At 34.8% G+C, this 15180-nt stretch overlaps 1 protein-coding gene across 22 annotated transcripts in view; it reads left to right on the forward strand.

The window, feature by feature from the left end:
* RIMS2 (regulating synaptic membrane exocytosis 2) overlaps positions 1 to 15180 on the forward strand; it is a 595628-nt gene that overhangs the window by 79398 nt on the left and 501050 nt on the right. For 6 of the 22 annotated variants that reach the window (XM_021688297.1, XM_044914274.1, XM_021688308.2 and 3 more), the window contains exons 2-3: positions 6441 to 6473; positions 6874 to 6960. The exons of the other annotated variants lie outside the window; for them this stretch is intronic. In XM_021688297.1, the coding sequence (XP_021543972.1) occupies positions 6441 to 6473; positions 6874 to 6960 (120 nt within the window). The remainder of the gene's footprint in view (positions 1 to 6440; positions 6474 to 6873; positions 6961 to 15180) is intronic. 22 annotated transcript variants of the gene reach the window in all.

A 15180-nucleotide genomic window follows, 5' to 3' on the forward strand; every position in this document is an offset into this window, starting at 1 on the left:
TTTAATCTCCAGGTATTTTTGGATTTTCCACCACAGTTTTGTTATTTGTTTCTAGTTTAATTTCTTTGTGAACTCAGAGGAACTTCGTATGATTTGTATTCTTTTAAAGTTGTTAAAGAGTGTGTTAGGGACCAGAATGTGTTCTAGCTTGGTAAATATTCCATTTGAACTTGAGAGTAATGTGTATTCCGGTATTATTGGATGATGTATTAGAGAATGTCAATTAGATACATTTTATTGATGATGCTGTTCATTCAGCTATGTCCTTACTGATTTTCTGCCTGCTGGATCTGTCAATTATTCAATCGAAGTGTGAAGTGTTATAATTCTAACAGTGGATTTGTCTTTTTTTTGTGGCAGGTCTATCAATTTTTGTCTCTCATATTTTGACACTCTGTTGTTAGGCACAAACACATTAAGGATTATTCTGTTTTCTTGGAGAATTCACCCCTTTGTCATTATGGAATGCCCCTCTTTATCCTTGATAATTCCCTTGCTCTGAAGTTGACTTTGTCTGAAATTAACTAGATACTTCAGCTTTTTTTTATTAATGTTAGTATGGTATATCTTTCTTCATTCCTTTGCTTTTAATCTATCAGTGTCTTCTATCAGTTCTTTCTAGCATATACCCAGAAGTGGAATTGCTGGATCATAAAATAATTTTTAATTTTTTAAGGAAACACCATACTGTTTTCCACAGTGACTATACTATTTTGCATTCCCACCAACAATGCACAAGGGTTCCAATTTCTCCATATTCTTACCAACACCTGTTATCTTGTTTTTTTGATAGTAGATATCCTAATGGGTGTGAGATGATATCTCATAATAGTTCAGATTTGCATTTTTCTAATGATCAGTGAGATTGAGCACCTTTTCATGTGCTTTTTGGCCATTTGTATATCTTCTTGGGAGAAACGTCTATTCAAGTTCTTTGTCTATTTTTGGACTGAGTTCCTTTTTTGGTGTATGTTAAGTTTTAGGAGTTCTCTATATATTCTGGATAATAGTCACTTATGATTAGATATAATTTTCAAACATTTTCTTCCGTTGTGTGGGTTGCATTTTTACTCTGTTGATGCACAAAATTTAAAAATTTTTGTGAAGTTCAGTTTGTCTGCTTTTTCTTTCGTTGCCTGAACTTTTGGTGTCATATCCAATAAATCATTGACAAATCCAATGTTGTACAGCTTTTGCTCTTATGTTATCATCTAAGAATTTTATAGTTTTAGATCTTACATTTAGGTCTTTGATTTTGATTTAATTCTTGTATAAGTTAGGTAAGGGACCAACTTCATTCTTTTTATGTGGATATCCAGTTTTCCCAGTCCCATTTGTTGAAAAGACTGTCCTTTCCCCATGGAATAGTCTTGGCACCCTTGTCAAAAACCATTTGGCTATATATATGAGGGTTTATTTCTGGGCTCTCTATACTATTTCACTGGTCTATGTCTGCCTTTATGCCAGTACCACAGATTATCTATAGCTGTGTAGTAAGTTTTGAAATCAGTATATGTGAGTCATCCAGCTTTGTTCTTTTTTTTTTTTTCCAAGATTATTTTGGCTATTTAGGGTGCCTTCTGATTCCATATGAATTTAGGATGGGTTTTTGTATTTCTGCCAAAAACATTGGGATTTTGATAGGGATTGCATTGAATCTGTACATTGCTTTGGGTAGTATTTGGGTATTGGTCTGTAGTTTGAATCCCTCTAGTGAATTTTTTATGTTATTGTACTTTCATCTCCAGAAACCCTGCTTCATTTTTTTTAGGTTTTCTATCTCTTTATTGATATTCCCACTTTGTTCACACATTTTCTTGACTTTTCCCACATCTTCCTTTAATTCTTTGAGCTTCTTTAAGATGGTTGTTTTAAAGTCTTTGTTTTTTTTGATCTGCTGTCAGGTCTTTTTCAAGGACAGTTTCTATTCATCCTTTTTTCCTTTGAATGGATAATACTTTCCTGTTTGTATGTGTTAGGATTTTTTTTTAAATTGATAATTGGACATTTGAATCTAATGTGGTAACTCTGGAAATCAGGTTTTTTCCCTTCACTGGGTTTTCTTGTTTTCTGTTATTATTTTTGCTTATTTTGTGTGTGTGTGTGTGTGTGTGTATTTAATTGTAGGCTGTCTCTGTGCTGAGGATTATCCTGTGGTATAAATTTAAGGTCTTTTCAGGTCTTTGCTATGCCTGGGCCTTTCTCTGGGCATGTATAGTGACTTGACTTTCTCTCATACATGCAGTTGTTTTTGAATGTTTCAGTCTTTAATGTCTGGCTCCCAAAGGGAGAAAAATTGAAAAACAGAGCAGAGTGGGGGGTGGGATGTGCTGGCCATTTAAATATCCTGGATATCACCTTAGCCAGAAGGGGAAGGGCTTCAACAGTGTGAGGAGTTGCAATAATAGCCACCCAGTTTTTTGTCTGCACCTCTGAGATAAGAAGCAATAGCCCATGATCTGAAGCACAAATCACTGATATTTGGAGGACAGAGTCCTTTTTACCTATCCAGACCCCTGCAAACTGTGTGCAGGTTGCTCCAGGAGCAGGTGCACAGCAGTGTGCTATGGGTCTGGCATGTGGGAATGGGTAGCTGATATTATGCTAAGAGCCCAAGTTGACCAAAATTAACTGCAGTGTATTGTTTAAGCCTTCTCCCGAAGTTGAAAGCCTTCATTAGACTCCAAATTTCCAAAATAGTTACATCGGACAGATTTTGCCATTGTTGTCTAGGTGGGGAGACAGATTTCTATTGCTTTCTACTCCATCATCCTCCCAGAATCTTCTCTATTGTCTTTATTTATATTTTCCTTTCTTTTCCTTCCTTCCTTTCCCTTGTGTTTCCCTAGAGACTTTCAACTAAATAGTGTCTAAAGCTTGTAGTTCTTTTAGTTTAATGTCGTCATTTTTCAGGAACTCTATTGATTTGGTGGTAAGGTGTTGATATATGAGAAGCATTCTGTAGTCTGTCTTTTGGTGAGCCTGAGTTAGGTATTTCTCTTTCCCCATGTTGAAGGCTAGAGGGGGTATAGTTGTGTGTGTGTGTGTGTGTGTGTGTGTTTTCTCCCACATCAAAGGCTAGAAGAGGTAATTAACTTCTTCAGGCTTGTTTGGTTTTGGTAGAACCTCAATTATTTAGGCTTTGGTAAAATATTTTCCCTTGAGTTTAGGATTGGTAAGGAGAGTAGAGAGTTCTGGGAATATTTCATAATGGTTACTTTCCCCTTCTGCTGGATGTAGGAGGAGATTTTTCTTTGATTTTCACAGTGAGCAACTGGTAGGGCTCCTGGAGATAAAATTTATGGAAATGTGGTGGCAAAACTAAGACTGGGACCCCTTGGAATTTTAAACTCTCAACCCAGTCCACACTGAGTCTCTAGTTATTGGTCAGTTATAGTTAAAAGTATTTCTACAGATAGTAGCTTCAGGTGTGGGCTTCTGCCCCTTGGCTCGTACTTTTGGTAAAATGTGATAGTCTGTATCTATTTGTCTGTTTCTTTCATTTTCAGGGCAACAGTTTATCTGGTAACCTAAATTCTTTGATGGCTCTAAGAAGAGTTGTTGATTTTCAGTTCGTTCACCTTTCTGCTTGTTGTAAGGATGGAAGTGATGATTTCTAAGTTTTTTATGTATCAGACTGGAAACTGGAAGCCCCTCACACACTTTTTGGAATGCAGGAATGTAGGTGTTCATTGTTAATAATGTTAGTATATTGTAAAAGAAATATATGATATGATTACTTTTTCATATTACCAGTTCTTAAATGATCTCATCATGAATTTTAATTATGTCCAGACATTTTGAGGTTTGATTTTATTTAAAATATTAGGAAAAAAGGAGAATAATTTTATACTCTTGATTGTATTTAAAGACAGGGTAAATTTTTTTAATATAGTGTTTTGTTAGTTTCAGGTGTAAAATACAGTGATTCAACAATTCCATACATCACCTGGTGCTCATCACAACAAGGGTACTCCTTAATCCCCATCACCCATTTAACCTATTCCCCCATCAACCTCCCCTCTGGTAACCATCAGTTTGTTGTCTATAGTTAAGAGCTTGTTTCTTGGTTTCTCTCTCTGTCTTTGTCTTTTGCTCATTTGTTTTGTTTCTTAAATTCCACATATGAGTGAAATCATACGGTTTTTGTCTTTTTCTGATTGACTTTTGTTTAGCATTATACTCTCTAGCACATTCATGTCATTGCAAATGGCAAGATTTCATTCTTTTTTATGGCTGGATAATATTCCATTGTATATATACCACATATTCTTTATCCATTCATCTATTGATGGACACTTGGGCTGCTTCCATAATTTGGCTGTTGTAGACAATGCTGCTATAAACATCAGGGTGCATGTGTCCCTTTGAGTTTAGTGTTTTTTATATTCTTTGGGTAAATACCCAGTAGTGTTACTGCTGGATCATAGGGTAGTTCTCTTTTTTAATTTTTTGAGGAACTTCCATACTGTTTTCCAGAGTGGCTGCACCAGTTTACATTCCCAACAGTGCACAAGTGTTCCTTTTTCTCCACATCCTCACCAGCACCTGTTGTTTCTTGTGTTGTTGATTATAGCCATTCTGACAGGTGTGAGGGGATAACTCATTGTAGTTTGATTTGCATTATCCTGAGAGTAAGTGATGATGAACATCTTTTCATGTGTCTGTTGGCCACCTGACAGGATAAATATTTTAACTGCCTTATTATGATACATATTTTATTTCACTTGATCTTAGCCAAAAGGCCGAGAAGCGATGATACATATTTTATTTGGGAAGCTGATGTAAATGTTTGTATATTTCACATATAGATATTTTACAATGCCCAGAAATACTTCCTGAATTGGTAATTAACATTTTTATGTCTGTTAATTTTTCAAGTAAAGATTTTAAAATTAGGAACTGATTGGTAGATTAATATCAATTTGTTTATGATGAAAACTTTGTCACTAATTAAAATAGCAACATGATTCCTTGCAGAGATCACCCAAGAATTCTTTAACAATATTGTTTCCTCATTTACATATTTATTTCAATATTTATTTATTTATTTATTTAAATATTTATTGTTTTTAACATACATATCATTTGGTGAAGGGTAATCTTGCATTGTTCTCCATTTTGATGAGCTGATATGGTAATCTTTCTTTGTCATTATCTGTTTGGGACCTATTTTGTTTTGAAATGTTAAGAGATTTTTATCTTATTCTGTAGGAAATACAATATGTTTTCAGGATAGACTCTGTGTGTCACTCTAAGTTTTTTGTGTTTGTTTGGTGATAGGATATTTGGTGCTAAATACAGTCTTTATTAATCCACTATGTGACTATATTTAAATATTAAATGATGTGGCTTTAACTCTAGGATAAAACTGTTCTACTTTTTTGAAGTTTATGCAGAGAACACAAGATATTCCTTTTTGGTTTAATATAGAGATACATAATTACCAATTATATTTATCTATTGGGACACAAAAATGTATAAGGGTATACCTTTTCATTTATTGCTTTTATCATTATAAATAGGAGCACACTGGAAAAGAAAATCAATTTGATCTAAAAAGTATTTAATGCACAGTGTTAATATAATTTCCTTATGAAAATCCTAGATTTTGGTGGTGAATTTTAGTTACCAATCCTTAGCTTTTCTTTGGGAAAGTAAAAGCTGATGAACTGATCATTGAATCATAAGTTTACCTCTCAGGACTGGTCCTAGGTAAAGTGTGGGAAGCCAAATTTCAGAGGAATCCAGTACCCTTGGGTATGATCTTTCTCTGCCTTGTAAATATCCAGTGCTATTTCAGTGAAGCACTGAGTTGATTATAGTTTAAATGCATTTTTAGTCTGTTATCTTATATGAATAATTTACTTTAGCTTATAAATATTTAAAATTTAATATACATAGTTATTTTAGTAGTTATTTTTAGGTAGATTGAATACATAACCTCCAATTCTTTTATCTGCTCTTTTAAGCAATAAATAAACTCATTTATAAGGCTTTTAAAATACATTTATAGAACTATACATTTTATTTAAAATATTTAGGCCTTCAATTTATATTAAGGAAGAATTTTAAAAAATAAAGAGGAAATCAATTTATCTTCAGTAAAACAAATGTAGCTGTGTTTAATATGGTACTTTAAAATAAATATTTTAAAAGCTTCACTATCAGTATTAATAAAAATATGCAGAGAACTTGAGGACTAAATCATGGAATCATTAAAACAGTAGTAGAGTTTTAATACCAGTCCTTTATTCAGAACAAGTGATTCAACTTCTCTTTTTTTGTGTTAGCTTAGTTTAAATGTATAATTCTGAGTAGCAAAGCACTAACCTTTTCAATGTAACAAACCTCATTTTTTATTTTTATATGACCACAAATTGTAGATAGACATTTTTTCTCAGTACAATGCACTCAGTTGTGCAAACTTATCTTTTTAGGGTCAAAGAAGAACACAAACCACAGCCGACACAGTAAGTAAATGTATTAAGAGTGCAGTAGGCTTGATTTCTGTACCTTTGCCATATTCTGCTTTCTGCACCTTGGATGGTATTAGCTTACACTAATACTGGATAGGCTGCAGCTAGTGTGTCTTCTGCTTTCTGACTCTCTGGCTTGTAAGAGAGCTGCCTGCAGCTTCTTACTTCATCCACACACTGACTGGATGTAGTTTTTTGCTACCTGCTTGTGGACTGGTTAAGTGTTCAAACTTAATTTCCGTACTTTCTGACTGCCTGATGATAATGGGAGCTCACATTTCCATTGGCTGTAGTTTCTGTGCCTGTGTATTTTTATTATTATGGATAAGAAAACATTTGACCTACGTTGTTATTCATTTGGTTATTCAGTCACATTATTTGCTTATTTAAACAGGTGGTTTCCCTTTAGTGGGATCACTGAACTGGTAAATAACGTTCTTCAGCCCCAGCAAAAACAACAAAATGAAAAGGAGCCCCAGACGTAAGTAAGCTGATCTGTACAGACTAAATATTATCTCTGATAGCATAACATACTGAAGAGTATGTATTAAAATGCTGCCCTTGGAATATTATTCCTCAGAAACAAAAATTGTTAGGTTATGAGTTTGATACTTTCATCTTTAATTATCATGGAAATCTAAAAAGAAGACAGGATGATTTATAAGGTAGTAAAAACGAAGAGAGGTAGTTCTCCCCTTTCTCCAATTATGCAATATATTCTAAAGTGTGTTTCTTTCAAAAATAATTCAGAGGACATTAAGAAATATTAACCCCCCAATTCAGTCTTTGGCCAAATAGTTTTGGAAAGGTTCTTTTAAAAAAAGGTCAAGAGGGGCGCCTGGGTGGCTCAGTTGGTTGGGTGACTGCCTTCGGCTCAGGTCATGATCCTGGAGTCCCTGGATCGAGTCCCGCATCGGGCTCCCTGCTTGGCAGGGAGTCTGCTTCTCCCTCTGACCCTCCCCCCTCTCATGTGCTCTCTCTCTCATTCTCTCTCTCAAATAAATAAATAAAATCTTTAAAAAAAAAAAGGTCAAGAAATTTTCTTTATTGTAATACTTCTGAGTGTCTAAAAATGCTCCAAAGGGGTTAGAACATTGAGTGTTTACTAAACATATTTGACCACTGAGTCCTGTTTTCATTGAACATTTCATTAAGTTATCAACATAATTTGGGAAATGCAGCAATTTATTCTCACATTGACCTGAAACATTAAAAAAAGTCAATTCCATTTATTTTAGTTTTTCATAGAATAGAAAACATTCTTTAAAAAATTGTTCACACATCTTTTTTTTAACTCTGTGCAAGTAATATTATTTATATTTTGAAGTGGAAGTAACTTTGAGAATGTGAGAAAGATTGTATATATTTAAATTCTAATCTCTCCATGATAACTGTCGTCTTACTCCAACGCACTCTTACCACTCAGCCTCTATGCTTTTTTAAAGTGGGAGCTCTGGCTTTGGAAAAGATGGTTTGGTTGTAGGGATGCTCAGATTGAGAAGTGACATGAACTCTAGGAGAGGATGAGAATGACTACTATAGGAGCCCTAAGCTGAAATATTCAGAGAAACTTTCATGTTTGCCTTTAATGCAAACTAGAGGATAAACGTCTTGTTATGGCTGAGGGTAATCTGCTCATTCATTTTATACTACCTTGTATGCATTTTATTTTAAATTTTGTCAGTGTTTTAGTTTCAACCAACCTAAAATTATGTTGTGGTATACTACTTCTAATAGTTTAGAGTAGTCTCCTTCACCCCCATCTGCATATATGTTCCAAGACCCCCACTGGATGCCTGAAACAGCGGCCGGCACATAATCGCCATATTTACTGTTTTTTTTTCCTATACATACATAACTATGATAAAGTTTACTTTATACATTAGGTACAGTAAGAGATAAACAACAATAACTAATAATAAAATAGAACAATTTTAATATGCTGTAATAAAAGTTATGTAAAGGTGGATTCTCTCTCTCAAGATATCTTGTACAATATTCACTCTTCTTCTTGTGATGATGTGAGATGATTAAGTGCCTACATGATGAGATAAAGTGAGGGGAATGAGAGAGGTCCTGTGACATAGTGTTACGCTACTATTGATCTTCTGAGGATATGGCAGGAGGATCCTCTTCTTCCAGACCCCAGTGGATCACGGGTCACTGGAAGCACAGAAAGTGAAACTGAGGGTGAGGCTTGGGGGTGGGGGGTCTACTGTATATGTAGCTCTAAAATGGGAACTGTTGCTGTATTTAATCTAGGTGAAGTCAAGACCTGTTTTGTCCTATCTACTGTTTTATCTTTGGCATCTAGCAGAATGCTTGATAGCATACTGTAGGAGGAACTCAGCAAACCTTTCTTCACAACTGATTTTACATGTTTTATCCTTTTATAGTATAAGAATACTGTGCTACAAGGAATGGAAATGAATTTAATAAGCTCTTTTCTAATAAAAATTTGTGTTAAAATGGCATACCATGTCATTATGTTGCTGATTTTCTCTTAGGCACTGAAACGTCATAAAATAGTAAAATTACTATCAAAATATAATTAGATGCAAATTTGCCTCAGTATTAAATGACTTCAGTTATGTATCTTATTTGTAAGTTTCAAAAAGTAATCAAGATTAAGTTATATTATTTAGTAGATTACAATGTGCGTTAAATAAAATAGATAATAACTTTAAAAAGTGATGTCTAATTATTGAAATAAAGTGACATTTGATTGGCATAAACAAAGATCAAGGCAATCTTGAAAAGAAATAGCTTTACTTCAGTAATAAATATAATTCAGTTTGCTTTGGTTTTTGGATAGGAAGATGATAGGAGAAAAGACCAGTACTTTTGGATGTTTTAAAAACTAATTCTTGTTTAATAGGTACTATTTCCATTAAAGTATCTTGGGCAACTCATTCTTGTTGTTGATCTGTGATTTATGCAGTTTTAAAAATTCAGAATTAGGGGCACCTGGGTGCTCAGTCAGTTGAGTGTCCAACTCTTGATTTCAGCTCAGGTCTTGATCTCAGGGTCATGAATTCAAGCCCCACATTGGGCTCCACACTGGGCATGGAGCCTACTTTAAAAAAAAATTGAGAATTAATAGATTCTCTCAATAGTTACCTTTTTCATCTTACATTCCTGTTATGCTGAAGATTTTTGGTATATAATTTTCCAGAAGCTTTCCTTTTATCTTTCTGATCCAAAAACCAGGATACTTGTGAATCTTCTCTTTTAATTCATCTTTCCATGTTCTAAGACTTCTTTCTGAGTCATCTAATTTTTTTCTCTCTTTGACTACCATTTGATTGGGATAACTTCCTATCTGCTTACTTTCTGTTCATTCATTTATAAAATTATTTCTAAGAACTGAATTCCAGGTATTCATTTAAGATATAAAAAATAGGACTCATGTTTCTTCATACTCCGTATAGACATTTTCATTAGTAGAATAACTAAGTATTCTATCAGATAATATTAAAAGTCTAATATTTCCTGAACAGTAATTTCATTTTAATGAATTTATATAAATCCCATTTTGTGGTTATTCAAAGCTATAATATTGTAGGTTTCTTGAATCTGCATTTTTGGAGTTTGTGTATTTCATAGTTCTTCAATATAACAGGAAGATTTACTAATTTTGATATTGGTAATTCATGTGAAACTGTAGGTATAAGTAGAACAGTGGTCCAACTTTGACTTTCCGTGTTTTAAGGCATAAAAAATCAATTGAGCTATTTGTGTCAATTATCAGCTCATTCAACCTTTGCAGAAATTCCTTAATATACAAATTAAATAATTTTAATTTTACTTTTTCTTTCTTTCTTTTTTTTTTTTTAACTATTTTTTGCCTCAGCATCAAAATGAGGGAAAGCTTCTCTAAAGGCAATGTAATATAGGTTATATATAAAGTGTAAAACAAGTCCCTGGGTAATTAAGGATGGGCATACTAGGAAAAAAACTGTTAAATTCTTTGTAATACAACTGTTAATTTAACTTGCATTCCCAACATCTAGCATAATATCAAAGGTAAGTTAGAAAGTTTTAAAATACAGATTAATTAAACCAGTCAGTTGGATAAGTTTGTTTTGAATTTTCATGTAATAACAATTTTATTCATGTTGGGACATAATAAAAATTACACTTTTGAAAAACTGGGAAAATCTAAAATTTTAATCATGAGAATCAAATGGCCACTTAATATAGTAATCCTCTTTGATTATGAGGTCTTTTAATAGGAAAAAATGCTAAGAGAAAGAGTATTTTTTAAGCATAGGGAACATCATTTGTGAAAGTTTTTAAGTAGAGAAGGGTTTGAGAGACAAGGAAGACCAGTGTGACTATAATATAGTGGACAAAATGGAGTATGGCAGGATATGAGATTCCAGAGGTAGGACTCAGATAGGGCAGTGTTTTTATAAAGAATGATAAGTCTGAGTCTCAGTATAAAAGGATCTGAGTCTCAGTAAAAAAAGAAGATAATTGGAAACTTTTAAACATGGGATTGGCATGATTAAATTTATGTGTAAAGATCAATCTGGCTGCTCAATGAGTAGGGTGAGTGAGACTAGAAGTGGATAGAACAATGAGGAAGCTTTTATGAAAGACTTGCTAGAGATGAAGATGACTTGGACCAGGTTGATTAGAGTGAAGATGGAGAGGAGTGGATTGGGGATATATTTGGAGGTTGAAATGACAGGATTTTTTTTAGTGTAGTAGATATGGAGGAAGTTAGTAAGGAAGAGAAAAGAGCCAAAGATGACTGCCAGATTTCTGATTGGAAGAACTAATTGGGTGGTGATGCCATTAACTGATCAAGACAAGGAAAGGATGAATAGGTTGGACTAACAACTAAAATATAAGTTTTAAACTTTTTATGTTTCAGATGTTATAAATTAGCCAACTTTGAAGGAGAGATATGGATTGGCTAGAGTTATAACTTTTAGTGTTAAAGCTAGATGAATAGATAGGATGACTTAGAGAGTGTGTGAAGAAGAGCAGATAAGAAGGTCCATGATTGAGCCCTGAAGAATTCTGATGCTGTGCAGAGTACTAGGAATCCAGGGATAAAAGGACTATGGTTCCTGCTCTCACAAATATTTCACATTCAAGTGGGAAAAAGACATGCTGATGAACAATGAAAAACAATATTGTGGAGATTTTCTGATTTCCTCTTTGACATGTAAAGAGTTTGGAAGTTGTTACTCTCATCCTCGCAACAAGAAAAGGCTTGTTCAGAACAAACTGAAAATCAAAAACTCTTCTAAGATTTGTCACATAATTGAAATCACAGGGCAAATCAATGCCCTGACAAGTGGAGGGAGAGGTGAAGAAAGAGAACCACAGCTTACTGGGAACAGAAACTCTTGGAGCTAGGATCTGGTAAGAAAACTTAAACTATAATTGATGGAACTCTGACTGAAGGCTGAGTGTGGACTGACTTAAGAGCTAAAAATTCCTGGGAGCCCAGCCTTAGGGGAACAACCTCCCAACCTCCCCAATTTTGTGAGTTTTACCTCTAGAAACCTCACCACGTTCTCAAGGTGAAGGTCAGTGAAAAATTCTCTTGCACTCTCAGCAGGGGGAGGGTAAAAGTAACCATTTTGAAATATTTCCAGAGCTTTTTGTTCTCAAGGGAAATTCTACTTTACCTAGTCAACATGAGAGAAGGGAAATACCCAATTGCAGTCCCCCCCTAGACTTCCCATCTCACTGAAAGGGGAAAAGAGGCTCAGAAACACTTGTGAAGGTCACAGCCCAGCGGCACAGGCCCACTAAAAAGCACTGAGACTTATAGCACTTAGCTATAGGATTATAGAATGCTTCTCTTCAAATTCAGGGATCCAGGCTGTTTCCATCTTACTGGTAAGCCAACTGGAACACATAGCTACCAGGGTTGCTGCATCAGGGAAGAGAGTGAATGGAGAATGGAGAACTTATTAACTACCTAAGACCAGTCACTTTTGCTCACAGCTCATTCTCCAAACCTGTCACAAGGCTCTTAACTAACTGCAAGGAAGTCTAAAAAGCCTTTCCATGTGATCATGAAGAGAGGTGACTCTATATAATGAGCAGTAGTACATCTACTGCGGTTAGTTTATGTTTGATTTTCATTTATTGCAATGAGATGGAAATTTCAGGATGCCCAAAGATAAAGATTTGCTGCTAAAGCAAAGATAACTACAATTTTAGTCCCCATGCCTGGTACTGTTGATTCTGTTGAAACTGCTGTGATGACTTGCGATCAAGGTCGAATTTTTGTAAGACTGAAGGTTAGGGTTAATAACATGAAGAAAATTCCAATACAGAAATGCTCCAGGAGGAGGAAATTTACTGTATGTAGTGTTTCCCGGAACATCTATTAAATTTTGTCAGTGGGATTATAGGGAGATTTTTGCATTTTCTTAGGTGGTAGTGAAAGACTAAAGGAGATTAAAAATGTGATAAGAATGAAAATACATGAAAGCATATGAGAAACCTTTAGTTGATCATTAGAGTACCAAAGCATAATAATAACTAAGATAAAGAGTAAACAAAATAATTTTAAAAAGGAGAAGTAGAGATATCAGAAAATCATTCTTCTTTTCTTGGATGGAAGCTATCGATTTTGATTACTCATCAGCCTGATCCAAGAATCACTGGTTAGCTGTTTCAATCCGAAATTCGGATCCGAATGATCTGAAGATCATTTGCTTCTGGAGGAATCTTAAGATCCTCCTATTTAAGATCCCCTGATGGAGCAGATTTCCAACAGCCCAGGCAAAATTATTTGTCTTTTTAGGTGCAAAACATGAATCCAAGGATCCACATTTTGAGGCTTTTACTGAAGTGCTAACTGTTAACATGGCTTGTTACAGTCTTTTCCTTAAGACTCTGGGGCACTTTTTCTCTCCTGTCTCTTCCAGAGGACTGAATTTCTAAGTTTCAGGTCACAGAGAGTACCTTAGAAGAATGTTTTGGAGACTGCTTATACCTGTTGATGATAAGAATAAGTGTATCACTTGATTCTTTTGCTGTACTTAACCATGTTAACTTGCAATAGAGCTGAGTCTAGGGTCAGAGGTGAAATTTCTAAGTGCATAAGCAGCCTATTATTAAGTGATAAGGGAGAGCTGATGGACCTCAAAAAGTGTTGATTTTTCTTGTTTTGAAGGCAGATGACAATGGAAATTGAAAATTCCTTGATAATATTGTTAATTTGATTTTACTTTAAAAACTCCAGTGGCGGGGTGGGGGGCGCATGGGTGGCTCAGTGGGTTAAGCGATGGAAGATGAGGTTTAAAAATACAGATAATATAAAATCTTTTTTTAAAAAAGATGGGGGGACACCTGGGTGGCTCAGCCTGTTAAGCACCCAACTCTTGATTTTGGCTCAGGTCATGATCTCGGGGCTGTGAGATTGAGCTTGCTTCTTGCTCCGCACTGGGCATAGAATCTGCTTGGGATTCCCTCTCTCCCCTTCCCTTTGTCCCTCCCCCTGCTGCTCCCACAAGCATGCATGCTCTAGCTCAAAAAAAAAAAAAATCCACTTGGTCTTTCTGCTTTTTCTGAAGATTGAGAATGATATGGATAAAGATGTTTTCATGTAAGCTATATGCTTCTTATTGGTGCTTGACTGGTCAAAGCACTTGACATGCAGTTGTGAGATAGTGGGGCAATTCCCGCACATGGTGAGTTTCCAGGTTTGACATAGATATTCTTCAGTCTAGTCTAAAATTGACCACATCAGTCATGTACCTTCGAACTACCTTAAATTCCTTGTGATTCAAGAAAGAGATAAATAAATAAGAATTATGAATGATAGATTGCTTATTCAGAAAATGCATTTAGAAAAATTGATAAAAGTAGCAAAGTGCTTATTGCCAAGTAAAGTTTTTATTAAAACATAACATATGTAGTTAAAAGTGCACAAATTGAAAATACGCAACTTGTTGAATTGCCGGAACATATCTGTTTCGAAACCATTACTCAGAGCAAGAAGCAGAACATTACCAGCCCTCCATACCATCCTCATACTCCCACTTCCCACCCCAAAGGGTAACCTTATCCTTTTATCTGGCACCACAGATTATTTATATATAATATATTTAGATTTTATCCAAACAGAATCATGTAGTATGTATTCTATTGGATCTGTGTTATTTTGTTCAACATATTTGTGAGATTCACCTAAATGATTGCATGTTGTTGTACTTCATTCATTCTCTGGCTTAATGATGCTCTAGTATCTGAATATACTACAGTCTCTTTATCTGTTTTACTACTGATACACACCGGGTTTTTCCAGGTTTTGGTTATTATGGATAGTGCTGCTATATATATTCTGATGCCATTATTTTTTTTTCCTGTTACTCTAGAGGAGAATTTTGTAGTTATTTGTGAAAATGAAGTACTTAAGCTATTTCAAAATATTTTCAAATAATAAAGCTAATCATTATGTCAGGGTTGTTACTCTGTAGTTTCCCTTTTATTTATTTGGTACTGTTTCTTGAGTATGCCGTACTGTTTGATGTTTTGGTGGCTCTGCATCTGGCCAAGAAAGGGAGAAAAGGCATTCCAGGCAGAGGAACAGCACATAGGATGATATGATCTGATTTGCACTTTATAACAAACATTAGAGTTACAATAGTCACTTAGGGAGCTTTGTAGAAGTTCAGATGAGAGATCTGCCAAGGGTCTGGGATGGCCAGAATAAATATATGTG

The sequence above is a fragment of the Neomonachus schauinslandi genome, chromosome 4 (genome assembly GCF_002201575.2).
Source record: "Neomonachus schauinslandi chromosome 4, ASM220157v2, whole genome shotgun sequence".
Lineage (NCBI taxonomy): Eukaryota > Metazoa > Chordata > Mammalia > Carnivora > Phocidae > Neomonachus > Neomonachus schauinslandi.